This window comes from Corylus avellana, chromosome ca5, assembly GCF_901000735.1.
Source record: "Corylus avellana chromosome ca5, CavTom2PMs-1.0".
In the NCBI taxonomy this organism is placed as follows: Eukaryota; Viridiplantae; Streptophyta; class Magnoliopsida; order Fagales; family Betulaceae; genus Corylus; species Corylus avellana.
In genome coordinates, this window is record NC_081545.1 from 4,611,426 (window position 1) to 4,638,684 (window position 27,259).

Genomic DNA, 27,259 nt, shown 5'->3' on the forward strand with positions numbered 1-27,259 from the left:
AGCTCTTGATATCTTGTTTGGTAGTCCCTCCCAATCTGCTAGCAAATGAAGTGAAGTTATCTTCACCACACAGGTGACAGGTAAGAATAAAGAGTAAGAAAACAGAACACCTGCTTCAAGGGTTATCGGCTGGAATCTCTCAAGCTTCTCTCATGCATCCAATGATCAAATCTACCTGTTGAACTTGACATAAAAAGTATATCTTTATTTCCTAATATAATTTTGTAACCTTACAAATAGCGATGAGGCATAATTAACCTTTGTGAAATTATATATATCTATATATCCAAAGTCACCTTTAAGGGCCACACACACGCGCACACGTGTATGATCAAAAAATTACAGAATTTATGCCGTTCTTTATATCAAACGGTTTGGGAAATGCTACGTGGCATATTGTTGAGACAGCCAAGAAGAATTTCTTTCTCAAAAGCCGCCTTCTTCATTTTTACAAAGATGCTTAATTAGTTTTCAAAAAATCAAAATACTGCTTTTGGCTCAAAGCTTTTTTATAATATAGCGATTAGCGAGTAAGAATCTGGTGAAAATATACTCAATTCTTTAAAGTATTCATCAAATGATTAAATTTACTTTTTCATATCAGCTTAAGCTTTTAGGAAAAGTGGTGATTTAACATAGGATTAGAATCCTGACTCTATCAATTCACCTCGTTTCAATTAAATATTCCATGTGTTGGACCTAATAAAAGAAAATTTGAGTTCACATATGAGGAGAGTATTAAAGTATTCATTAAATGATTAAATTTACCTCTTCTTATTAGCTTAAGCTTTTAGGAAAAATTGTGATTTAACAATTCTCATATATATATATATATATATATATATATATATAAATGCTTCTTTGCATTTTGATATCCATCTTGTGTATATCTGCTGAATTGGCATGCTCCAACGAAACATGCCAGCTCAGCGGAAAGTGGTGATTTAACAATTCTCTTATCGATATATTGAGAAATGATTAGCGTCAATAATTTGCTCATATTTTCTCCATATTTTCATACAAATTCAATAGATCAATTATTAGATTTGTGGAGTACACTATTGACTTATATGCGGTCCACGTAAGTCCACAAATCTAATAGTTGATTTGTAAGATGATATGAGAGAAATATTGACAAAATATTGACACCAATCCACAAAACATGCCAACTCAGCGAAAATGTAGGCGAGATGTACGTCATAATCCAAAGAAGCATTTATATATACATATATATATATAATATTTGATTTGAACTCTCCCTACACTATATATAGATGCTGCAACATCTAAAACTTAAGCTAATCCGCTAGCTCATACACATTCAACAATGCCTTCATCAAATTTCACATTGTCTCTTGAAAGAAAGCAAAGAAAATTGCTTTTGGCGGAATGAAGTCTCAGCTTCGTTCTCATTGTATATATAGGCAAAGAGTTACAATTGTAATCAAGTTTGACAAACTCAAACTTGATACAAACTAGGAGACCTAATTCAATACAAATAAGTAAAACAAATACAACTAGAACACTAAAGAGAAGAGATAAGAACAACTATAAGGATAATACTAAAAGATAAGAACAACTATAAAACAGACTCTATTGGTTCCTTAACAGCCCCCCTCAAACGAATGGGAGGGGGAGTAACCATGAGTTTGTCTCTGAGGAAAAGAAATCGAGAGGAGGTAAGGCCCTTTGTAAAGATATCAGCACATTGATCTTGAGTTGGGATGTAGCTAGCACAAAGATCTTTGTGAAGAATTTTCTCACGGATGAAGTGGTAGTCAACTTCTATATGCTTGGTACGAGCATGGTAGATGGGATTAGAAGCTAAAGCAATAGCTCTTATGTTATCACACCAGAGTACAGGAGGATCATGGAGAGAAACTTGCAATTCTTTGAGTAGCATTCGAAGCCATGAGAGTTCAGCAGCTGTAATGGCCATTGCACGATATTCAGCCTCGGTGCTAGATCTCGAGACAACAGGCTGCTTCTTGGCATGCCAAGATACTAAGTTGGAGCCGAAGAAAACACAATACCCTGTAGTGGATCTGCGATCAAGAGGATCCCCTGCCCAGTCAGAGTCACAGTATGCCTGAAGTTGAAGAGGACCTGAAGTGAAGTGAAGGCCATGATCTGGTGTGCTTTTGAGATACCTTAGAACTCTTTTAGCAGCCTTCATATGTTCTGTAGTTGGACAATGGAGAAATTGACACAATTGATTGACAGTGTAGGCTATGTCAGGTCTTGTGAGTGTGCAGTATTGATGGCTCTGATACCATGAAAGAAAGCAAAGAAAATTGCTTTTGGCGGAATGAAGTCTCAGCTTCGTTCTCATTGTATATATAGGCAAAGAGTTACAATTGTAATCAAGTTTGACAAACCCAAACTTGATACAAACTAGGAGACCTAATTCAATACAAATAAGTAAAACAAATACAACTAGAACACTAAAGAGAAGAGATAAGAACAACTATAAGGATAATACTAAAAGATAAGAACAACTATAAAACAGACTCTATTGGTTCCTTAGCATCTCTCAATCTACTCCCCCTCCTCCTCCTCCTCCAAATAGTTTATGGAGCCGATTCCATCTTCCATATTTGTTCAACCTCTGATAACTTCACAAAAAACGATTCTTACGATACAAATTTGACGAAGCTCATGAGTTATCTTTCCTACAAAACCCCTCCCACAGGTTTCAATTATACTTCAATGGGTGAGAGCCAATATCAAGCACATGGGCTTGCCCTCTGCCATGGTGACGTGTCAAACGTCGATTGTGCCACGTGTGTCATTGAGGCAAGTCGGAGGGTTCGAGACTACTGCTCTTATAACAAAGCTGGAATTATATGGTACGATTATTGTCGTGTGAAGTACTCAAACACGAGTTTCGTTGGGAAGAATGATAATCAGAATATGTTTTATATATGCTTGGTCGAACCAAAATGCGAGTGACCCGTCGTCGTTTAATGCCAAGGCAAGAAAGTTGCTTAGAGAATTGGCGAAGCAAGCTTCTGAGAGGCCGAAGATGTACAAGAGTGGGAGGCTGAGGATCGGAGAAGGGAGGACAATCTATGGATTGGCTCAGTGCAGCAGAGACCTTTCTGGAAGTGACTGTAAGCAGTGTCTTGATGATGAAGTGAGGCGACAGCCAGATTGCTGTGATGGGAAACAAGGAGGAAGGGTTGTGAGTGGTAGTTGCAACATCAGATATGATGTTTCCCAGTTTTTCAATGCTTAAATGGATTGGCTCTTTCGGTATCTGTCGCATGTTTCCAGTACCTATCCTTATATAGGGTGGTGTTGTTGAATAAAAGTTTATTTTTCTTGTTTTTTCTTTTTTAATAGAATTGTTGCAGGAATATTTATGGTGTTTAAGCCAATAGTGGAATGCCGCACGTCAATATATATATTTGGTGCTACATTGGAATAAGCCAAAACAAAACAAAAAAAATTCATTTTTTAATCTGTTATCAATTTACTCTGTCTATTGGTCTCGCTAACTTTTCTTACGGAATGTCACGTCATAACCAATACATCAACCACATGTATACATTGCACAATCAACTTCACCAAGTCTTATCTATACCACAATTGCAACGTCATAAAATGCTGCATCATTCAAAATGCCTATAAAATCACTAAATTTCGTGTAGAAACAAAAAAGTGAGGGACGGGTGGCTGGACGCATGGCCATCCTATCTATTGTGAGATGGGTGGTTGTGTGGCTACCCCTATTCTGCTGGGCTTGATAATCTTGATTGGCTCAAAGTAATGGTAATTTGGTTTTTTTTTTTTTTTGCAATTATTTTATAATGCTAATGTAACGGTGTTAATCATATCATTACTTTGATTGAAACAAGTGTTTAGGAAATTACTTATAATTGTCAATTATCGGGGATGGATTGTCATCCTCTTAGCATGTGTCTTCCATGTTTTGAGTATCATATATGAAAAATGTTACACATATTATTCTTGTACAACTTGTTGATCACACATGTCAACATGTGATTAAAGTATATTAAATTTTAATTTTTAGAGGTTAATGTGGCTCCAATCATATATTGACACATGTCAATAAATTGTAAAAAAGTTAACAAAATAATTATAGATTTAAGTGTTGCATTACGACTCATCCTTCTATATATATGGGGAATACTAGGTACTCTCATAGTGTTCTTCTAGTATCTTTCTGGTTCTAAGTTAATATTATTTTCTAAAAAAGCAAAAAAGAAAGTGACACTTTGTTCTTTCACTTGGTTTTTAAAAAATAATATTTACTTAGGATCAGGAGGATATTAGAAAAAAACCATGAGAACACCTAACATTTTCATATATATATATATATATAGGTCGCATTGAATAAATATTCCTTTTTCTTATTAATTTGATTGTTGTAGAAACGCTTTAGTATGTTCAAGCCATTAGTGGGGTTCCATGCCACAAGTCCATATGGTGTTACCTATTTGTAAACCAATTAGTTAAGACAAACAAAAAAGATTCATTAGGTTTGACATCTTAGAATCAGACAATCGGGGATGGTAAGGGAAGGTGAACAAAACATTCCTTTAAGGTACGTTGATAGAGTTTTGTTGAATTCAGTTAATAAACTAATGTGTTCAAAATGTATATAATTCTCATATCACATACTCTAATAAAAATGTAATTAAAAATCACATGTATTTTGAATAGAGAAATACTAGACTTACAAAGGATTTTTACAAACAAATCCTTACAAACACATGTGGCAAGGAAAAGGACAAAAACACCCAAAAAAAACAATTATATTTATTTTGTCTTCTTTCTTGCCACATGTGTTTGTAAGGATTTGTTTGTAAGTATAGCAACCCTCTTTTGAATACATATTAAACCAATAGATTGAGTTGAAGAAAATTCTTGAAATTCAGTTTGAAGAAAAAGTTTAAGAGAAACTTCACTTACCCCTCTGGATTGTCACCCATTTTACAAAGTCCTAATAAAGTTCAAAACTTATTAATGTAGTGTATCAAACTTTTAATTTTTTTTTTTCAATATCCTTTATTGGTTAGGATTTTTGGTTAAATCCCAAAAAAAATCCCAAAATACCCCCCCTTTTTTCTTAGAAAAAATATTTATTTATTTATTTATTTTTTGCATAGATTGAGGCATGTGTTTTTTTGCAAATACCGTTAAATTTGGACCAACGCTTTAATCTTTGGAAATTTCTTTTTTTTTTTTTTTTTCCTAAAACAAATGGGGGTATTTTGGAAAAAGTTAACGAAGAGATTAGATTGCAAACAATTGAACGATAGCTACACTAAATTGAGAGAAATTAAACTTTAGGGAGGACATCGTAAAAGTGATGACAATTTTGGGAATAAAGTGAAATTTCACCAAAATTTTATTTAGAGAAGAATGTCAAGATAGGAGAGGTTACTTTCATTCGGTCTCATGCAAACCTGCAACCACTTGAGAAGCCTAGCCTTTGGAATTATCTTAACCCAAAGTTTCCATGAATTTTCCATATTCCAAATCCTATAGTTGTCCCAAATTGTTGTCCAAAATTGAAGATTCGATTTTGCTTCATGTGCTGCTCATGAAGTTGGTCATAATAGCTTCAACCAACCAACTATATATGTATAGTTGATGCTTGATGGAGCTAGTGCCAATGGTGCCTACATTTTCATAATAGCTTCATAAATTTCTTCTTTATACATTTCCTGCAATCGTGGGTTGGATGGACACATGGATTAGGTGCACCCCTATAGAAAAACTTTTCATGTCCTTCACATGGAGGCCATGAACAGCTTTCCCCCCTTTTTTGTTGTATACATACGTACCTGACATGTGTTGAGAAGATTGCAATAATTTTTCTATTAGGTTAAATTTTTGAGATAAGTGGTGAATTAATATGATACTAGCTTAGAGCCCGTGCTACGCGCCGGGTTTTTTTTTTGTAATTTACTCAAAAAGTCTTTAAAAGATTATCAACAACAATTTTTATTTTCTTCTCTTAATAAACTAATTAGCTACCAAAAATGACAAATGTTCATAAGATCCTTTTAAACCATAGTTTTACTCAATACATATCTAATAAATTTAAAAATTCATAAATTTTAGTTCTTATAAACTGAAACATATTAAATATTTGTTCCCATATATATAGTTTAAAATGAAATATAAAGGAAAAAAATTCAAAATAAAAACATAGATTAATCAATTATACAAAATGATTGATTAATCATTATATTCCAACAATGACACCACTTCTCCTCCATTACACAATCCATTATGGTAAACTTTTGTCTTTAGGAGTTGAACTTTCTCCTCCTAAACAATTTTTTTGAGAAATTTTTCTATTACATGAACAAAAATAAAGAAGTGTTCTAACATATATGAGCATATTGATATTTTATTACAGTTATGTTTACTAATTTTGTAAACAAAAGAATGTTGGTAGTTTAATTTTTCTTTTTAAAAATGAAAGAGATAAAAAACACTGGCAAGAATATTGACATAATCTAATTATACATCGTACCAAAAATAATGATAGGAAACTTTTTCACTATCATTTCTCTTAATTCAATGTGAAATTTACAAAAGAAAACTAATCAATTTGAATAAATAATATATAAATTAGTATAAAATTTAAGGGAAAAAAATGGAAGAACATAACCACTTTTTTTTTTTTTTTTAACAACCATCCTTCACATATATAAAGTAAATGAAACTAATTTTAAGACATACAGGAAAACAAAGACGAAAAAATTATGGGAGAGTGAGAGTTAGCACAATTAATTGTCTTAAACCATAGAATTAGTTTAAGACATTTAAATAGAGATAGAGGGGGGAAGAGAGAGACAAAAAATGGTTGAAACACAAATTATGGGAGAGTGAGAGTTAGCACAATTAATTGTCTTAAACCATAGAATTAGTTTAAGACATTTAAGTTGAGATAGAGGGAGAGAGAGAGAGAGACGTGGGAGATGGAGTTAGGAGGACACGTGTCGCAATTCTAAGCATTTCCTACGTCAAAACTCGGCTTTTATATATATATATATGATATGATAAAAGTAAAATTTTTGAGTACGAGACCAGACATAAGAGTGAGTGTTAGTATTATTAATTAAATTTTAACTCAAATTCGTGGTCAAATTATAATAATTCTAAGCCAAATGATACAAATGGACGCAATATTATTGAAATCCCTGAGAAAATTAACAACCTGTCATTGCCATGTCTTCATGATACTAAAACCTACTCCAAAGACCAAACAATTAAACAACATTATCTTCATTCTGAAAGGGCTCTCTCCTTTCCCCTCTACCTGCATGTATATATACATGATTCCTAGCTCAAACTGAAAACCCATCAAAGATCATTTCTCTGTGATTAACTTTCTTGGTCTTGCATTCAATCTTTCCTTTCCATTTGACTACTTTTTAGCCCAAAATGACAATATTAATGCTAAAAACATTGATGAGCTTCGCTATTTCAGTCACTCTCATCAACTTAGCCATGGCGGCAAGTTACACAGTTGGAGGCCCAAACGGTGGGTGGGATACAACCACCAGCCTGCAGACATGGGCATCATCTCAATCATTTTCAGTTGGAGATAGCCTGAGTAAGCAACATATACTTTTATATACCAACAATCACTTTATTTCTATTTATACATAATTCTGCTTGTTATGATTTGAACCGAATTCACAGTTTTCCAGTATGCACCAAACCATGATGTTCTTGAGGTTTCCAAGGCAGACTATGACTCCTGCCAGGCGAGTACAGCAATACAGTCCTACAATGGTGGCACCACAACCATCCCACTCTCTTCTCCAGGCAATAGATACTTCATCTGTGGAACAATGGGGCACTGCAGCCAAGGAATGAAGGTTGGGATAGACACTCTTGCATCATCAGCAGCTCCGCCGGCATCATCTCCTTCAGCCGAACCACCGGCTTCTTTGGTGAAACCTCTGGTTCCTACTCCAGCTCCAGAAAGTACTTCTGCTTCCTCACCAACACAGGCGCCAGAAACCAATCCTACAATGCTCCCTACATCGCCATCTGACTTGCCTTTGGACGGTCCTGCATCATCCTCTATTATTCCTTCAACCGAATCTACTCGAACCTCTTCGACTGGATCTTCAACTGAACCAGCATCCTCATCAGCTCACAAAGGGAGTTTTCTTGTCAACATCCTAATGGGATTCAGCTTCATAATGGTGATGCTTAAGGCATAACAATCATCAGATAAATTCTTCGTGAGCAATGCTGTTGAGTGATTTCTGTGGCCAAGTTTTTATATTACCTGATGCATTTGGGAGACAAGTTCATGACAAAACTGTTCAATATTAATTATGAGTAAATTTCAAATTCAAAATAGAACAAACGACCTTCGAAAAAGCATTATGATAAATGAACCCCAGTCTACCCATTTTACAGTTGGACTTTCTTATTCGTTTATCAGAAAGAAAAGGAAAAAAAATCCAACAAATCTACTTTCCATGAGGTCCTCTGCAAATATTCATAAGCAACTGCTCAAAAACAAGACGGCCTAAGAGCTAAAGGGGCCTACTCAAAAAAGTGCTTACAAAGAAGCAAACATGGGCTAAAAAAACTAAAAAAATTACATCAGAAAAATCCTAAGAACCAGCTGGAGAACTATTAACAGAAGAATTATGAACCCTTAAAAGGATTTGACTTTATATCTAACCCAAAATATGATTTCTGAATCAATGTACCTGGAATTCCTATTTCTTGAAATAATGTAGCATTTTTTGAAGTCATAAAGCATATACTATATATAGCAGCCATCATAATTCTAACCACAATGGAGAGAAGATTTGCCTCTATCTCTTTCTCTACCTCCTACATTTGGAAACCAGCCCTACACCAAACCCGAACCGAAATGCTAAAAAAGTAAATACTACACAACCACTGATTGACTAACCACCTGACGCTCAAAAAGCTCAACCACAGCAGATGATGAACATGAACCCACTTCCGTTCAACAACTTAAATTTCAAAGCATTTGCTTATTTCTAGTCACTATACTGTCTATACATAAACGTTGCACCTATTTACCTCTTGGACCCTAAGATACAAACACAGAAGCAGTTGAAAACAATCACATAAAAAACATAATAAAAGAAACACGCTTGCCTTACAAGTTGCATTAACCAAACCCTGGGTGTGTTCAATTTTAAGCAACTGGGCTCCAACTTCTCTTTGTCCTCCTTCAGCCTCTGCTTCTCATCACGAAGCTCATTCTTCTCGGCCTGCACAAGAAAAGGGAAAGCTAATATTACACCTTCGCATCCAGTTGCCAATACAAATATGGTGGTTCTTCAGGCAGGGATGATAAGATGAAATGCAGATGAAGCAGCAGTTTCTAAATGAAGTACATCCTACAAACAGATAAAAAGAAAGTTCTAACTCTGAAAAAACCCCATCTTCAATTCTTTAATCTTCATTTTCAAATCCTCATTTGATTCATTAAGCTTCTGCGCTTCACTTTGTAACTGGGTCACCACGCACATAGCATCACTCAAAATGGCAGCCTTGTCTGTTTTGGCCGGCCTTCCAGGCTCCAGGATAGAACCCTACTTCTCTTACTATGGTATGAATGATAATCCTGCATCTTCAGTTTCTGAAATTAAAATCTTCATTTTCTGAAGTTAAAATCTTCATTAAAAACACAATACAAGAGAAAGCAATACAGTCCAAACACCCACTAGTAAAATATAAATGTGCATATACCAATCGTTGCAAGAAGGAAAGAGATTAAAGTAAGCATACTTGCATTTTCCTTTTTCTTTTTTCTGTTTTTTGTTACACAGCAATAGCTGTCTAAAGAGCAATGCTATTTTACTTAATTGTTGCTCAATTGAATTAGTTTACTTGTATCATCAAGAAACTTTAGGATAATATTTGGGTTTCTTTTATCATAGGATCCATGCTATCTTTTCTTAAGAAATAGTTAGTTACTATGTAGGAACAGGAATCAACCTTAAGTAGACTGCTATCATAGGATCCGCATAACCCACACTTATGACAGCTTCAAGCATTTCACAGTACATTCTGGAATACCAAAATTACTTTAATATTAAACAAACGAATATAGCTTGATAAGATTACCAAAGAATTTGAAGATAAGAAGTCTGGATGTTTTACCTAACAACCATCCCTGTATTCTTCTGGAAATTCTTCAGAAGCCAGTAGGGCATCAAGAATGCTGAAGTATACCTCAAGAGTAAAGCAAAAATTTAAACACAGGCATGGGCAACACAAACACACATGTAAATTGGACGGATAGAAACCAAAATATCCATTTGCAAAATGATATAGTCTTTTGGACTCGCTGTACACACTCACTTTGAACACACAAAGATGGGCATAGAATTGAACTAATATTCATGGACAAGTAGGGCAAGCAAGGAAGGTATATAGTACCAAACAAGAGTGAGAACTCCATCAGCACTTAATATAGTTCCTCTCCAACCAGCCAATTGTCAATGGATCTTCATAATAGCGTAACAAATTGGGCGACTGGCAAGTGTATGCCTGAGATTAATGAATGAGGAAGTGGGAATTGGAATGATTAGGGAGGATAAATAAATAAATAAAAGTATGTACCTTTTATCATTGAAATGTTTTACCACTCTGCTATCGATAATCCACCATAGGAAGGAATTGAGCAAACTAGCCCAAAAGGCTGATTTTTCAAGCACTGCATACACAATATTTCCGCCGTAGCTTTCCTGCAAATAAATATTGACATTAAAAATATTATATCAAGCAAACAATATTTACAAAATCTGCATGTAAATAACTTGCCACAGCAAGCAGAACAGAGTTTGAATTTGTTTCTTAATGCTTACTCCCAAATACTTGTTTCTCCGAACCATGAAATAACTTGAACTTTCACCAGTTGTTGCATGAAGAAACTTCTGTTGAGACGCTATTCACTGACTAAAATTACCCATTTATATATCACAATATTTACAAAAATCATATTAATCTAAATAGTTGGAATAAGATTAATGAAAGTGTCAGAGTCACACCATAAACTGAACTATTCATAAGGTTTTGAAAAAGATATGCTTTTCTTCTTGTATCAAGAGTTGAATGCTGAAAAACTCTGCTTATTTTAGATTCAAGCTTCTTTTCTCGTCCATCCTGAGCATATCATTCCATCCAGCCTTGAAAGTGAGATCAGTATGATCCAGGCTTTCATAGGCATCAGTGTCTAATATTTTAAATGTGTAGTACATTAAAGAAAATTAACAATCTGAATCTTCAACACACTGAATTTTATTAAAGCCTATTTAGATATAACAAAACCATGAATATAAATTCCAAAGAATAAATGGAAAGGCAGCACTAACGAAAGCGCTGCACTAACAATAGATACATAAACAGAGTGGTTGAAGCAACCAATTACACTTGAAGATAAGTAAGCATTCCTTGCAGACCCGGCCAGAAAAATAGTGTGACCTGTGTAAACGGAATCAGGAGCTGCATCAGAGAGCTAAACAAGTTAGAACCTGTGGATGCAAAAATACTTGTTAGATGGCTTTTAAGGATAGCTAGGATTCTTGATCATGTCTTCCAAAGCTCTAAATGCTGATAAAAGGTGTTCAACAAATTGAAGGCAGAATTTTATTTAAAAATGCAAACTATGGTTAATTGAATGTTCCCTTTTCACAGGCACAGCTGATTGTCATTCTTACAACATTTACTCACCCGATCTTCCTCATCCTGGAAGGGCTCTGTATATTGTCCATTGTTTTGTCTACAAGTGAGGCTGACATATATGAGCAAATTGCATAAATCGCCAAAATGAATCTACACCAATTTCATGAATTGATGCTTTTCTACGCATATCTCCCTGACCATCAAATTAAAACCAAAAAGTAAACTCAACAATAACTCAAAATTTTCCAATGAGAACAGTAAAAAGGTAAAAAAATCAATCCATGAATAGAGTGAGTTGCAGTTAGACTCCAGTAACAATAATAATAAAAAGAACATATCTGAGCAAATTGCAACATTTACTCACCCGATCTTCCTCAGCATGGAAGTCCTCTGTATATTGTCTACAAGTGAGGCTGACACATCTAAGCAAATTGCATAAATCCCCCCAAAGAATCTCACACCCATTTCATGAATTGATGCTTTTTTAATGCTTGTCTCTGCTGACCATCAAAAAACCAAATAATAAACTCAACAAAAACTCAAAAATTTCCAATGAAAACAGTAAAAAGGAAAAATCAATCCATGAACAGAGAGAGTTGCAGTTAGACTCCAGTAACAATAATAATAAAAAAAAGCATCTGTCTAAATCTGCATTTGATTATGAGAAAACCCAGAGTTAAGCAAAAAATTTATTGAGTTTTTATGAAAATTTGGGACGGGAAAGACTTTCCTGGTCTATCATAAGTCTTTTACCCAATATGTGATGCTACCATTTGTAGAATATAAATTTCAAATGGAAACGCAAGAAACATTTAAAAAAACAAAAAAAAAAGAAACAAGATATTAGGCACGTAGTGAAAGATACGAAACAATACTGAAAATTTGAGAGCTTTGTTCAAATCTGATTGTCGGCAAGGTGTGAAAATCTGTCTACAGTTGGTTCCACATATGAAATCAAATAATATAGATCAAAATCCTGATAGAGTAAAACAAAGATGAACAAGAAGAAGAAGAAAATTACCGTCTAATTGGTGACTCAAAATTACCACTGATTCGAAAAGTCTTGGACGTGAGCAATCTTTGGCCAATCCTCTCCTGTTCCTTGTTTACATCTTTTCTCCAAGTGAGGACACCCCACAATTCTCAAATAACGTAAAGTGGTGAGGCGGTGCATACAGGGGCGGAACTAGGATTTGAGGTATGGGGGGACGGAATTTTTTTTTGGCTTGGGGAAATGGACGGACTCGTATAAATACAAAAGCATATAGATACACATAATCTCTTTATATGTATGTTTGTATAAAATAAAAGTATAAAAGTGTTACATCTAATCTCATGGCATCACAAATACATAATAATATAAAAAACTAGCAAAATAGCATAGAATAAAAAATATATATATTTTTAAAAAAAAAATTAGCAAAATAAATTAAACACGATTTATAGGGTCTAAGAAAAAAAGTACCTTTGAGCGTTAACTATTTTTCGTAACAATCCCCACAAGCCCCAAATAACAAGAAAAGAAATGCTAAAAGTTAAGTCAAACAATGGTGCAATCATAAATGATTAAACCATTTAATTTGTGATGTCAAAACAAATATTATAAACCTAAATGATGTCAAAATAACTATTCAAAAAACTGGTTGTTGGGTTTTTTTTTTTTTTTTTTGATTGTTGGTTAGAAGCTATTCAAAGATCCCAAATCATTTAACTTTTTTCATTCACATATTCAATCAAAGTCCTAAATCCAATTGAGTTTTTAATTAGAAGCGAACTAGAATATAGAGGGAAACTAAATGAATTGGGTATTTTAGGTTTTTTATATTGAAGGAGGGTGCAAGGTTTTTAAAAAATAAAATAAAATAAATAAATAAAGGGAAAACAAATATTATTTTTTTGGGGGGAGCAAAACTATAAAAAATAATTAAAATGGACACATATATTATTTTGGGGGAGCAAAACTAAGAGAAAAAATTAAAAGGAGATACAAATATTATTTTGGGGGGACAAAATATCATTTTGGAGGGACAAATTTATAAAATGGGTAGATTTTTAAGGCAATTAAGAAAATTTTGAAAGATTTTGGGGGGACATTCGTCCCCCCAACACTAGCTGTAGGTCCGCCCCTGGGTGCATACCTTCAGGCAGTGATATTAAACTAGGGCAGTTCACAAAGGAAAGCATCTCAAGTGAATTGAGGTCACCTATCCCCTCCGGTAAAGACATCAAACTAGGGCAGTCCCCAATGGAAAGATCTCGCAAAGTGGTAAAATGTCTAATCGCCGTTGGGAGAGACACCAAGCTTCTAACATTTAATATATATAGTTTACGAAGTGCTGTGGGTCCAAGGCATTGTGCGCCCTCGTCATCCTCATTGCTGATAAGTTCCGTGATGTCATCAATCCACAGATATTCAAGCGCAGTGAGTTGTTGAAAGAGTGGAGACAGTTTTACTCGCAGTTTACGACATTGCGAAATATTGACTGTCTTAAGGGAAGTGAGTTTTTGCAGCCACTCCTCTGGAAGATATTCAAGTTCCTCTAATCTCTTAAGAACAAGAGTCTTCAATTTAGAGAGATGGGAAAAGAGAGAGGAAGTGGAGGGTGTTGTTTGCCTCCCTGGTGTTACGACTGGTATTAGAGACATCATATTCATAGGGCAATTCTCGATAAGTAAAAAAGAAAGGCAAGGAAATAATGGGAATAATGGAAGACGATGATGTCGTTCATGCTCTGCTGTTACTGTTTCCCTCATCCTCCACCATCCCTTCAACTTGGGCAAATTCTTAAGACGGAGATATGTGAGGGGAAAAGAGGACACGTCACTATCATCATTGATTATGTACTCCAGCGCAATCAAGTTTTCAAGAGAAAGTCTATCAAGAGAAGGGAATCGGTCCAATGGTGGGATGTGTTGACACCATTTACAATTGCCTATGGTAATATCAACCAATTTCGATAGGGAGGACAGCCAGCTAGATAACCTCACACCTGCATACCCATTTATTTCAAAGTATTCCAAATTTTGGCATGGCCGAAGGTTTTCTAACAGTTGTTCATCGTTTGCAATTGCCATTCCACTGTCATCACCAGCTTCTGGGTCCCACTTTAATTTCAATATTCGAAGGTGTTGCTTCGTCTTCAAGTTTGCAGCCTCGGCTTCTGATAGAGAAGATCTCAAGTGCTCTAAACCCGTGATACATAAATTTCTACCCAACTCATTTAAACCACCTAGCTCGTGTAGCCCACCCTTTTGCTTTGGAACAGAACTTTCCCTCCTCCCTAAATTGTACATCGTCAATGTTTGAAGAGCAGTCAACTTTCCCAGTCCATGCGGCATATGAGTCAAGTTGTCACACCCACAAAGTGTAAGATGCCTAAGGCTGATCAAGTTTCTAGTGTCTTCAGGCAATTCTTCAAGCCCACTACAAAAATCAAGTCTTAGTGTTTGCAAATTCTGTAATTTAGTCATAGAAGTGGGGAGTAGTTTTATATCTTTATTCCAAGAAAGATTAAGAAATCTTAGATGCTTTAACTTTCCAATGAAATTCGGCACTTCTTCAATATTCGACTTAATCAAAGTCAAGGCACGCAAGCATTTAAAACCTGAAATAAGTGTATCATATACTTGCTTATTCCCCTCAAGTACTCTTGATCCAAAATATTCATCTCCTGGAGGGCGCAGCAAAAACGATCTCATTCTGTCTGCCTTGAGCAAGGGAGCTGGAATATCCCTTAATGAATTTAAAGAATCAAATGCCACATGCCGAGTTCTTTCAACTACATTTTTTGCATCTGGAGTTGAAATTATGGACTCGACTCCCGCTACTGACTGTGCAAGATCATGAATAAGGTCATGCATTTTGCATTCACAAATATCCCCAAATTTATTTGTATTTATGTCTTGGAAAAATGACCGCCAAAGCAAATCCTTAAAATACTCGCGACCAACATCTTCAAGACATTTGTTTAAATTTGATGAATGAATAAAGCCTTGAGCTATCCATAGTTGAATCAACACCTCCACTTTAATTTTAGAATCTTTTGGAAATAATGAACAAAAGGCAAAACATTGCTTCAAGTGTGGCGGGAGATGATCATAACTCAACTTAAGTATTGGGAAAATACCTCTCTCTTGTTGAGTTATTTTGTAAAGTGCATTGTTTTTAAAAGACAACCAATAAGCTTCTGAGTTGTCGAAGTATAATAGACTTGCTATGCTCCTAATAGCAAGAGGAACTTGTGCACACTTTTGTATGATCTCCCTTCCAATTTCTACTAGCTTTGGATTCTTTAGCTCTTCCTCGTCTTTAAATGCCATTCTCTTAAATAAATTCCAAGAATTGCTTTCAGATAGACCTTCCAAAAGATACGGTGACATTGCGCTTGTAATATTTGCAACTTTTATGCTACGTGTAGTAATCAAAACTTTGCTTCCTCTCAGGCCACCCAATAATAGTGTTTCCAATCTCAACCATGTATCACGATCTTCATTCCATACATCGTCTAAAACAAGTAAATATCGCTTCCCATCAATTTTTTCTCGAAGCTGACGTTGCAACAAATCCATCTCAAGGCTTTCGGGTCTTATTCCAGTTGCGCATTCTATGATCTTTTGAACAATAGCTTTCACGTCAAAAGGATCAGAGATGCACACCCATATCATAAGATCAAAATGTCTTTTGACCTCGTCGTCATTGAACACATGTTGAGCAAGCGTGGTCTTGCCTAGTCCACCAATCCCGACTATGGGAATGATGGAAATGTTCCCTTTCACATTAGAATCCAATAACAATTGATCTTTAATAGCCTTTTTGTCAGCCTCTCTCCCAATAACTTCTTGGTCAGGTACAAAAGAGTGTGTATCTTCTCTCCTCTTATGCTCAAGATGGCGCTTAGTGAAGCTAAATTTGCTCCTATTAGCTGCGATGTCATCTAATCTCGTCCTAACTGCCTTGATCCTATGACCCATTTTAAGGCCATATACAAGTTGGTTCGAATTGGAAAAGAAGATGCATACCTGTAATGCTCCCAAATATTTAGTATGGTCCATTCCAAAAAGTTAAAACATTTTTTGGATTATGTGTATAATTGAGGAAAATATGAACATCATGTTTGTAATTGTTGTAAGTAAGTTAGGGTTTTTTTTTTTTTTTTTTTGTTATTTCATTTACAACTACTCATTTGAATCCGTTCACTGTGATAGTTTTAGAATTCCCCTACTGTTGAATAGTTGGGTTTAACATTATAATGGGAGCGGGTAATTTATTTGACTTTTTCATACTCCATTTGCTCCTGGGAAAGATGTCATTACTTAATTAAACGTACATTTTAGCATATGGTTTTTTTTTTTTTTTTGGTAGCAACATATGGTTATGACCCTTACAAATGAGACTGTTTTAGGTAAGACTCCATTTATAGCAGCTGTAAGGATGAAGAAAACAGAGAAAAGAAGGGAATATAAAGGCATCTATGTATGTTAAAATGATACATGAAGACATGGTTCCTTTAACACCCCTATATTTGATATAAGTTAGTATGAGTTTCGGCCTAATGTCTTGGGCTTAAATATGTGAACCAATGTCATTGGCCCTAGTGAACTTAATATAAATTGGATCAAAGCCCCCTAAAAGATATTATAAGAGATAATTAATTTATTAATCTAATGGTCTAATCCATGGCATAGTCTTATCCTTAATGATGGGCATAATTTAATGTTTCATTCATAATTTTGTAAGATGATAGTTTTTAACCAAAAAACTTATTCAAGTCTAATTGTACAAGATGTGTTGATCTTTTTGGAACAAAATATTGTCCTTTAAAAATGACGTTTATAATGATGTTCATTCATGAGAAAGACATACGATCTAATACCTAAAGCCCATAGTGATTATTGGTGTGAATAATGTATTTTAAAATGAGTCATTAGCATGGATTTTTGGGCTAAATCAGAAACTTTTAAAGCCAAAAATCTATTTTAAATGGTTACTTTGAGTGGTAAAACACTTCTAAACATTAACCCTTAAAGTGGTGTTAAAATTATATCAAGAAAATAAGTAATTTCTCATATATGGCATCTGGAAGAGCTTTGGGTTAAATCTGGAAACTTTCAGTCCATGACATGTTTAGGTGAGCATTTGATCCAAATTTCATTAAGTGAAAAACCTTAGATGTGTTTTGGGCCAATGGGCCAAGTGAACAAGTGTAGTGCTATAGTTTAGGTCAATTTAGTGAGTTGTGGGCCTTATTTGGTTAACCTAGTTAGGACGAGGTTCAAATTGGCCATTTCTTACCAAAGCCCCCATAAAATTAATTTTTGAGATTTTTGGAAGAAAACTGAACCTCTTTTTTAGTGAAATCCCAAGATTAACCCTACTTTGGTTTATCTATTCAAAAGTCATGAAAATATTAATAGAATGAGTTAGACTAGAATATGATTTTCATTTTAAGGAAAAAAGAAACTTTATGTTCGGACCAAGGTTTAAAAAATAAATAAAAATTAATATATGTATAAAGAAAGAAAGAAAGAAAAGAAAAGCAAAGAAACTCTAGGGTTAAGCCCTTAACTTATTTCTAAAATTAAAACATCTCTAATAATAGAGGGAAGGTCATAAATGTCAAGTAAGTTAGGACAGATTTCTAATCAAGATTATTGTCCAAGTTTTACTCGTTGTCACCTACCTTTTAGTGCAGTATCGAGGTAAGTTGTACACTTTGCCACTTTTTTTTTTTTGTTTTGTTTTGTTTTGTTTTTTTTTTGTTTTGTCACTTCTAAATGCATTTGAATTTAAGTGATTACTGCTTTTATAGTATATATATATATATATAGACTGAGTTTTCCTCCAAATTGAGTTGAGAGAATTTCTTTAAATTTAATCTATAATAATGACAAGTGTCCTTTCAGCATGTGAAAGTCACATATTTTTTTAATAGTAGGGGCACACTTGAAAGAAATTTTAAGAGTTTAATTATCCTGCAATATGTATATCTTACGAATGTGTTTAATTTTTAATGATTATGATATTATGTTTTACCTTAAAATGTTTTAATGGTATATACTTGTATTGCATCAATTACATGATGTCAATACTTCACGTTTTAAATGTTACCACAGGATTTAAATGCTCAAGGTATCCAAATGTTTTATAAGTTACAATTACAACTAAGTTGTCACTCAAACATGAGTAGAAATGTTCCTTTTTTTTTTTTTTTTTTTTTGAAAAGGAGGACAAATGTTCATTTACGAAAGAAAGTTTTTGAAAATTAGGAAAGTTTTTATTTTAGGAAAGTTTCCAAATTAAGAAAATTTTCATTTAAAGAAAGTTTCTAAATAAGGGAAGTTCCCATTTAAGGAAGCGTTTCCAATAAAGAATGTTTTATGGAAGGGAAGGTCCTTTACACATGTTAATTAAGTTATATGATTATTGAAAGTTTAAGAAAGTAGCCTACATAGAGTGGATGATTTAAACTTCTAGCCTTAAACTCCAAAATATATCGAACTGGCCCTATAGTACACCATCAGATTTCACTCCTATAGATCCAGAAAACTACATACCAAGATCATCTAACGTGGCCCTAACAAGGACCTCATGAGTTTAATTAAGAGCAGAAGTTTGTAACACCCCAGTCTCATATTGGAAGATGAGAAATAACTTACATAGAGTGTGTAGTTTATAGAACACAATATCACATAATAAGTAGGGAATGTGAGACTTACTACTCATGACTATCTTTATAAATCAACCACTCTATGTGAGCTACTTCTCATCTTCCTAATATAGGACCGAAGTGTTACATCATCTTTTATTTTCGTTTTTATTTGTTTTAATGTTATTATAGTTTTTTAAGCATTTAGTTTTTAAATTTTTGAATGAAGCATATGGCCATGTGTCAAATTTTGAATAACATTGACATGGACTTCCGTCAATTTTATAGATGGAAGTTAGACAAAAGTACCATATCTGTTTTTAGTTATAAGCGAGTGATCATTTATGATATAAAATGAAACCGTTGTAAATAAAAATAAAGTATTTAAACCAAAAGAGAGTAATGAACGTTTAACCCTAAAATTTATTCAAACGACAGAATTTGAGTTGGCTTTAAAGCCTTTATACGTGACATAAACAAATAAATGTAATAATAAACCAAATTAATCGTGGAAAACTATATGCTGCCTGCGAAAGTCTCTAAACAAATTAAGCCATGGCAGAAGTTTTTTGGTCAAACCAAAATATTTTCAGAAATCATTTTTCAGGCCAAAACAATCCAAGCCTACTTAAAATGATATATAGTGTTGTGATAAATATTTGTATGCAGGTCTGGGAATGCTTTACGTACAAACGACATCATATGCACATTTATTAATTTACCTGTTTTGCCATCTTCTTATCCCGTGTCATCACTTGTTGGCGCAGAAGTTTAGTGGAGTAGTCATCCAGCAAGTCATCGACGTCGTACATGACATCCTTCAGTTTTTCAAGCCAATCTTTGACGGCATGGTTATTGTCCTGCTGCTCCTCCGCATCCAAAAGCTCGGCTTGGATGGTGGAAACCGTGTTCCGGATCTTTTGAACCTCATCTTTAAAACCCCAGAGCAGCCCAATCTCTTGGCGAATAAGAGGGCCCAAACTTTTAATGATATTCGTAGCAGTGTCGAAGAGAACTCCTTCGGCCATTTCTTGTTGGTGAGTGGAGTGATGCTCAAAGCAGCTGTTGATGATTTAGCGAGAGGTGTTGGAAGCGTAGAGTGGGGGATGACAGATTAGAAATTTCATCAGATTTAATGTGCTTTGCTCAGCTTATCTCCCACTTTATTTTTCTGAGCATTCTCAGCCACATTCACCTCTTATCAGTTGATCAGAACCCACGTGGTATGTCATCGCTGATAATGACACAACCTTTCACGAGCTCCAGTAGAATGGGACGCCCTCATAAAATTATTATGTTTGAGAAGCAATCATTTATCCCCAAGCCAATCATTTGCTCAATTCAAGTAGCAATGCTGGTAAAAGGTTTTTACCACCTTGGCTTAATAGCCTCGTCGTTTTTACCATCGATCGGATACATCAAAATTTTCTCGTTAAATAAGAAAGAGTGAATAAGATTCATCCAAATTTTCATTTACATTATATATAACTAACTAATTAATTCCCCCCCTTCTTCATTTCTTCAATTTTTTCTTATATCAAATCATTCAAATGCACTATTTAAATAACAAATTCACAACAAAACTCTTTCTTCTGAATTATTTTTGGTTTGAAAAACATACCAACATTTCTCAATTCCGAATAGTTATCTCTTTACTGCATGTCGGCGGATTTGTTGGTCCATCCTGACCATCCCACCACTTAATTTGCGTAAATGGAAGCATGTATACACATTAATTTCCACTTCGAATACTCAATTTTTTTTTTTTTTTGTTTTAATCAGCTTCTTATTACATCATTAGCCTATATTGCAAGCATGAATCTCCCAAGAATATGCAGGTAATGAGGCTGTTAAATTTCTAGAGAATTGAGGTGACATTTTTTAGATTTATTTTAAATAAAATAAATATTTATTTATTTTAAATAATTATAAAATATATTATGTCTAAAATTTTTATATGCATTTAATTGAAAGATTTACGCCTTTCAAGTCAATAAAAAAATTTTAAAAGAAAAACCAAAGTTTTGAAGTGTAGGAAAAAAAACTTTGTTCCATATTGGCTATGTTGGGAATAATTTTGCACTATAAGCTCATTAGATATTGGGTCTCAAGGCCAATGACCGGCTCACAGAGTTATTAATTAATAGCAGGACATATAATTCAAGTATAGTTCTATTGAGAGATTTAGTAGCTTAGCTAATCTGTGTGTATGAAATTAATAGTCCCATAAGAATAAACTATTCTCACGAATAGAGTAACGCTCCCAAAAGAAAATGAAGGAAAAGAAAGAATAAAAAAAGAAGCGTTGAATGACATAGCACGCACTTCTGAAGTTTCACATGCCAATATGCCATTAGAGATCCTTGTCAAATGATGCAAAGTACTGTGAGCTTTCTATTTTGCTTTTTTCTTGATTAATCATGGAGTGGAGTCGGCCACAAATACAATGAATAAAGTGTGAGCTTTCTCTTTTGCTTTTTCTTTGATTCCTCACTAAGTCACTGAGTGGAGTCCACCATTGTTGGCCACACCAACGGAATCCAATGCCCAAAGCTCTCTCCCTTTACCAGGGGAAAAAAGAAAGAAAGAAAAAAGACAAGGAAACAAAGGAATGAAAAAGACAAAGAAACAAAGGAGAGACGACTTGTAAACAAGTCTTTATATCGCCACCAATGGACCTCTCCCACTATCAAGCAATGTGTTTTTTATTTTTTTATTTTTTGTTGTCTGAGTTGTCTTGGCCTACATTTCTTTAAATTTTTGAATAGTTGCTTGAACAGTTATACATCTTAGGAGTTTCATGTAAACCCACATGAGCCCCCTTTTTTTTTTTTTAATCCGGATGGGCCACTTTAAATGGATTGGGCTTTTGGGTCAGCCCACTTAATGACCCAAGATACTGACCCGGTTCCTATATGGGTTTGAAAACCCTACCCGGCATCCTTAAGTCCCAACCCGGGAACCCTAGCCCTTGCGCCGCCGCCGCCGCTTCACCTTCACCATGTGCCGCCGCCGCCCCTTTAGCCTTCCTCATGCGTCGGCCACGCAGGGCCGCCGCTCAATGGCCAAACGGCCACGGTGATCGGCAAGGGGGCGGCGTTCCGTCCAGCACCACTGCCAAAAACAACGCTGCCGTCCCTCACGTGCATCCGAACTGTGATGGGCTGCCGACTTCATTCGGCAGTCAATCGGGACCGCCGCACAGCACCCCTAGATGACACTGACCGGCAGGGATCAGTGGCCCTATCCAAACCCACAGCCCGTTGCTTTGAGTCACAGGCGGCCCGATGCGGGCTGCTGCTCACTTTATGCGGCCAACGCCGCTGCAGGTGGCTAAAAAAGGGTCCTTTATGCGGCCAACGCCGCTGCAGTGGGGACCCGGCGAGCTCCGGTTCCGGTGGGCGGCGGGCAGCCTTTCTGGCCAGCTTGTCTCTCGGTTCCCAAGTTGCTTTGTTCCAAGATTAACAGAAACAAGGAGGGCAATTTGGTCACGAAAGAAACAAATCAGTAAGTGGTCATGGCTTTCATTCATTTTCGACAGAAACAAAACAAAACAATATAAATCGGTGGGTTTCATGCTTTATGCTCCTCACCATATATTTTGTTTCAATAATCAATGAACAAAATTAAAATTTTATAGCAAACATATCTCAAAAATTAAACTAAGCAAATATGGCCTAGAAGAGGCTCTGATACCACATGTAAAAATTTAATATATAATTAAATGCTAATTGACAATAAAATTAGCAGCTGAATGAATAATTATATAAATACTTCTAGCTATGCTTTGCTCAAGCCAATTGAAGAACAGCTTCACATAAACAAATCGGAAAAACAAAAATATTGAGAGGTTCTTCTGACCTATGCCTACCGATGAGTGTCAATTAATGGAATACACATGCCTTATTTATAGGTAGGTCAGGGACCCTCAAGTAGAGCTGTTACCTTATAAAATAAAATCAGTAATGAAATCAAATACTTGTTCCACAAGAATTAAATCAGCAATTTAATTCAGAATATTTGTTTGAAATCAAATACTTGTTTCACAAGAATTAAATCAGCAATTTAATTGAGAATATTTGATTGCACACAATAAGCGGTTAATTGGAATAAATTACTGAATACCGTAATACAATAATACATGTGACATAAGAGACATACTTTAACGGAATTTCTTACATTTCAATCATCCGCTTTGCTATCACAATTAATAATTTTTGTTATCTCTTTAATTATCTCATTATTACAATAATAATCTATATGTATAAAGCATGTTTCGATCCTCTTTAAATAAACATCCTAGTTTCTGTTAGAGATGTGACTTGAAATCAAGTTTGGAGTGGACCCTATTGTCTTTTATTTCTCTCAATGTTGGAGACTCCTTTTATGAGTAGTATTTGGAAATCCTTTTGGAAGTTGGACTCTTGTGTTGACCGACTTGGTTATTGAAGTCCCATGTGGACTTGGTTTCCGTGACTTACTTTGAAGAGGAGAAGACCTACTTGTAGTAGGATTGTTTAACCGACTTTGAGTGCTATTTAAAGGCATTGAGCCTTTGTGTTTTATGTGTGTGCCAAAAACAATTGAGAGAAAGAAAGGTGAGAGCACCAAGAAAAAAAGAGAGTTTTTTTTTTTTCCTTTTGTTATTGTTCTCCTTTGGGCTAAGTGAGAATTGGTTGTATTTGGAGCTTTGGGTTTGAGTGGTTTTCTCGCCCTGTTACTCTCTTGCACTCATCTTTTGATAGTGAATTTTCTCCGGGTCGTCTCCGCCAGTGGATATAGGCTTGTTAAGCCAAACCACTTAAATCTTTGTGTCGTGTGTGATTGCCTAATCTTTGTTATTTCGCATTCTTCTTATTTTTTGCATCTCACGGGTCTTGGAAAATAGGATTAATTTCCTAACAACTGGTATTAGAGCCAGGTTGGTTCGAGTGGGAGCGATGGCAGGTGAAGAAGGAAAGATGGGAATCGAGAAATTCGACGGCAAAGATTTTGGATTTTGGAAGATACAGATTGAAGATATTTTTTATGGGAAGGATCTTCATCAACCTCTTTTGGAAGAACAACCCGACGACATGGATGATAGCGAGTGGGCTCTGCTTGATCGTAAAGCCCTAGCAGTTATCAGGTTATCACTGTCAAAATCAGTTGCACACAACGTTGTAAAGGAGAAGACCGCAGCAGGTCTAATGGCGGCTTTATCAAGTATGTATGAAAAACTGTCGGCTAACAACAACGTGCATTTGATGAAAAAATTGTTCAACCTAAAGATGGTAGAAGGGGCTTCGGTGGCACATCATCTCAATGAGTTCAACACCATCACAAATCAATTGTCCTTGGTGGAAATTAATTTTGATGATGAGGTTTGCGCGTTGATCGTCTTGGCATCTTTGCCAAATAGCTGGGAAGTAGTGAGGATGGCTGTGAGTAACTCTGTAGGAAAGAGTAAACTGAGCTATGAAGACGTTAGAGATTTGATTCTCGGTGAAGAGGTTCGCAGAAGAGATGCGGGTGAAGCCTCTTGTTCTAGTGCTGCTTTAAACCTCGAGACTCGGGGCAGAGGACAAGATAGAAAATCTGGTCAAGGCAAATCAAATTCCAGAAAAAGGGAGAAGCAAATTCAGATTCGGCCAACAACCTGAGTGTTGGAACTGTGGCAAGACTGGCCACTACAAAAAGAATTGCAGGGAACTGCGGAAGGAGACTGAGAATGATTATGCAAACGTAGTGACAGAAGAAATATATGATGCCCTACTTCTATCTGTTGACGGTCCCCTTGATTCTTGGGTCTTAGACTCAGGAATATCTTTTCATACGACAGCGATCTGTGAAATTCTCGAGAACTATGTTGGTGGAGATTTCGGGAAGGTGTATTTGGTTGACGGAACGGCACTGGATGTTGTGGGCTTAGGCGATGTTCGCATTAGAGTTCACAGTGACTCGATATGGAAGCTGCAGAAGGTCAGGCATGTTCTGAAGCTGAAAAAGAATCTGATTTCAGTGGGACAGCTTGATGAGGAAGGGCATTCAATTCTTTTCCACGGTGGAAAGTAGAAGGTCAACAAGGGAGCTAGGATTTTGGCTCGTGGTCATAAGACGGATACTCTCTATATGACGACGAACAACAAGGATACAGTTGCTGTCGCAGATACGGGTACTGACTCAAAACTATGGCACCTAAGGCTTGGGCACATGAGCGAGAAATAGATGAAGGTACTTATGTCAAAGGGGAAACTACCAGAGTTGAAGTCAGTTGAGTCTGATTTGTGTGAAGGCTGCATCCTAGGGAAGCAGAAGAAGGTAAGTTTCACGGAAATTGGCAAAGCACCTAAGCTTGGAAAGCTGGAGCTAGTACACACGGATTTGTGGGGTCCCGCACCAGTGGCATCTCTTGGAGGCTCGCGATATTACATCACGTTTATTGATGACTCAAGCAAGAAGGTATGGGTTTATTTCTTGAAAAGTAAATCTGATGTATTTGAGACTTTTAAGAAATGGAAGGCCATGGTTGAGACTGAAACGGGCTTGAAGCTCAAGCGTTTGAGATCAGACAATGGAGGAGAATACGAAGACAGGGGGTTTAAACAGTTTTGCGCAGTGAATGGGATTACAATGGAGAAAACTATCTCGGGAACGCCGCAGCAGAATGGCGTGGCTGAGTGCATGAATAGGACTCTTAATGAGTGTGCCAGGAGAATGAGATTGCATGCTGGGTTACCAAAGACTTTCTGGGCTGATGCAGTGAGTACTGCTGCATACCTGATAAATAGGAGGCCTTCCGTTCTCCTAAGCCATAGACTGCCGGAAGAAGTCTGAAGTGAAAAAGAGGTAAATCTTTCACATCTGAAAGTTTTTGGTTGTGCTTCGTATGTCCATGTTGAGTCTGATGCTATGAGTAAACTAGATGGTAAATCTAGTAAGTGTTTCTTCATTGGATATGGAGATGAGGCCTTTGGTTATCAATTTTGGGATGATCAAAATTGGAAGATCATTAGAAGTCGGAATGTGACTTTTAATGAGTGTACTATGTACAAGGATGGGTCAAGTGTAGAACCTAAAGTTACAGAGCATGAACCGAAGAAGTCTGAGTTTGTTAACTTAGATGAGCTTTCTGAAAGTACAGTGCAGAAAGAGAAACAATTCGTGGAGGTGGAGCTTGATGCATAGTGTTCACTCACAGATGAATGTGATGACAAAGAATCTTCAAGAGACTTACAACATCGGGAAAGTCTTATTCTTTAGCAAGAGGCAAAGAGAAACGTGATCGAAAAGCAACAAAGAGGTATGGCTTTGAGGATATGGTTTCTTTTGCTCTGACAGCTAGTAGTGGAGATTCATCGTCTGTTCAGGATGGTACGCTGAAAGAGGTGGAGTCACTACGGAGTGGTAAAGCTTGGGAATCGGCAGAATTACCCAAGGGAAAGAAGGCTAAAGGGTGCAGATGGGTCTACAGGAAGAAAGAGTCATCGGAGAAAGCTGTATGGTCGACGGGACAGATAGGGAGGCATGGTGTTATGTCTAAATCAGGTCCTATGCTCAAGTTCAAGAGGCGCTTGGACTTGAGGGACACTTGTGGAGTGTGAATGCCCTTGGGGGCTGAGGTGAAGACATCCGGAGGAGACACGTTTTGCGACTTGATGGGATTCAAGTCAAGGTGGAGATTGTTAGACATGTGACTTGAAATCAAGTTTGAAGTGGACCCCATTGTCTTTTATTTCTCTCAGATGTTGGAGACTCCTTTTATGAGTAGTATTTGGAAATCCTTTTGGAAGTTGGACTCTTGTGTTGACCGACTTGGTTATTGAAGTCCCATGTGGACTTGGTTTCCGTGACTTACTTTGAAGAGGAGAAGACCTACTTATAGTAGGATTGTCTAACCGACTTTGAGTGCTATTTAAAGGCATTGAGCCTTTGTGTTTTATGTGTGTGCCAAAAAC

General features: G+C 35.9%; 4 protein-coding genes across 12 annotated transcripts in view; 2 read left to right on the plus strand and 2 right to left on the minus strand.

Moving 5' to 3' along the window:
* Positions 1-2,899: 2,899 nt before the first annotated feature.
* On the plus strand, positions 2,900-3,238 carry LOC132181592 (cysteine-rich repeat secretory protein 38-like). Its single transcript, XM_059594841.1, has one exon. The coding sequence runs from the start codon at positions 2,900-2,902 to the stop codon at positions 3,236-3,238; it is 339 nt and encodes a 112-aa protein (XP_059450824.1).
* Positions 3,239-7,173: 3,935 nt separating this feature from the next.
* Positions 7,174-8,286, plus strand: LOC132182876 (uclacyanin 1). The gene is made up of 2 exons (XM_059596238.1): positions 7,174-7,600; positions 7,690-8,286. The coding sequence occupies exons 1-2, from the start codon at positions 7,429-7,431 to the stop codon at positions 8,217-8,219; spliced, it is 702 nt and encodes a 233-aa protein (XP_059452221.1). The 5' UTR covers positions 7,174-7,428; the 3' UTR covers positions 8,220-8,286.
* Positions 8,174-20,587, minus strand: LOC132182875 (disease resistance protein RGA2-like). Of its 9 annotated transcripts, none has more exons than XR_009440337.1 (7): positions 20,045-20,135; positions 12,041-12,173; positions 11,725-11,869; positions 10,860-11,475; positions 10,615-10,739; positions 9,147-10,542; positions 8,174-8,264 (listed from the first exon to the last, which is right to left on the minus strand). XR_009440337.1 is itself a non-coding variant. In XM_059596234.1 (5 exons), exons 1-2 carry the CDS (start codon positions 20,348-20,350, stop codon positions 13,738-13,740), a joined length of 3,264 nt encoding a protein of 1,087 aa, XP_059452217.1. In that variant the 5' UTR covers positions 20,351-20,587; the 3' UTR covers positions 11,271-11,475; positions 11,725-11,869; positions 12,041-12,173; positions 12,698-13,737. The 9 variants fall into 9 exon arrangements, 6 of the variants coding, with proteins under 6 accessions (XP_059452217.1, XP_059452218.1, XP_059452219.1 ...); XR_009440336.1 differs by having other exon boundaries at positions 12,041-12,176; positions 20,045-20,134; XR_009440335.1 differs by lacking the exon at positions 20,045-20,135 and having other exon boundaries at positions 12,041-12,543.
* Positions 20,588-22,623: 2,036 nt separating this feature from the next.
* Positions 22,624-27,259, minus strand: part of LOC132181593 (uncharacterized) — a 6,412-nt gene continuing 1,776 nt past the window's right edge. Inside the window, exons 2-3 of the mRNA XM_059594842.1 lie at positions 26,082-26,134; positions 22,624-22,843 (exon numbers count right to left, since the gene is read on the minus strand). Coding sequence (XP_059450825.1) covers positions 22,624-22,843; positions 26,082-26,134 — 273 coding nt within the window. The remainder of the gene's footprint in view (positions 22,844-26,081; positions 26,135-27,259) is intronic.

Coding starts and splice junctions, on each gene's coding strand:
- LOC132182875 (XM_059596234.1), bottom strand. CDS start 20,350: ATGGCCGAAGGAGTTCTCTTCGACACTGCTACGAATATCATTAAAAGT. Junction 16,696..20,044: donor ATAAGAAGATGGCAAAACAG/GTAAATTAATAA, acceptor GGAGCATTACAG/GTATGCATCTTCTTTTCCAA.
- LOC132182876 (XM_059596238.1), top strand. CDS start 7,429: ATGACAATATTAATGCTAAAAACATTGATGAGCTTCGCTATTTCAGTC. Junction 7,601..7,689: donor TTCAGTTGGAGATAGCCTGA/GTAAGCAACATA, acceptor CCGAATTCACAG/TTTTCCAGTATGCACCAAAC.
- LOC132181592 (XM_059594841.1), top strand. CDS start 2,900: ATGATAATCAGAATATGTTTTATATATGCTTGGTCGAACCAAAATGCG.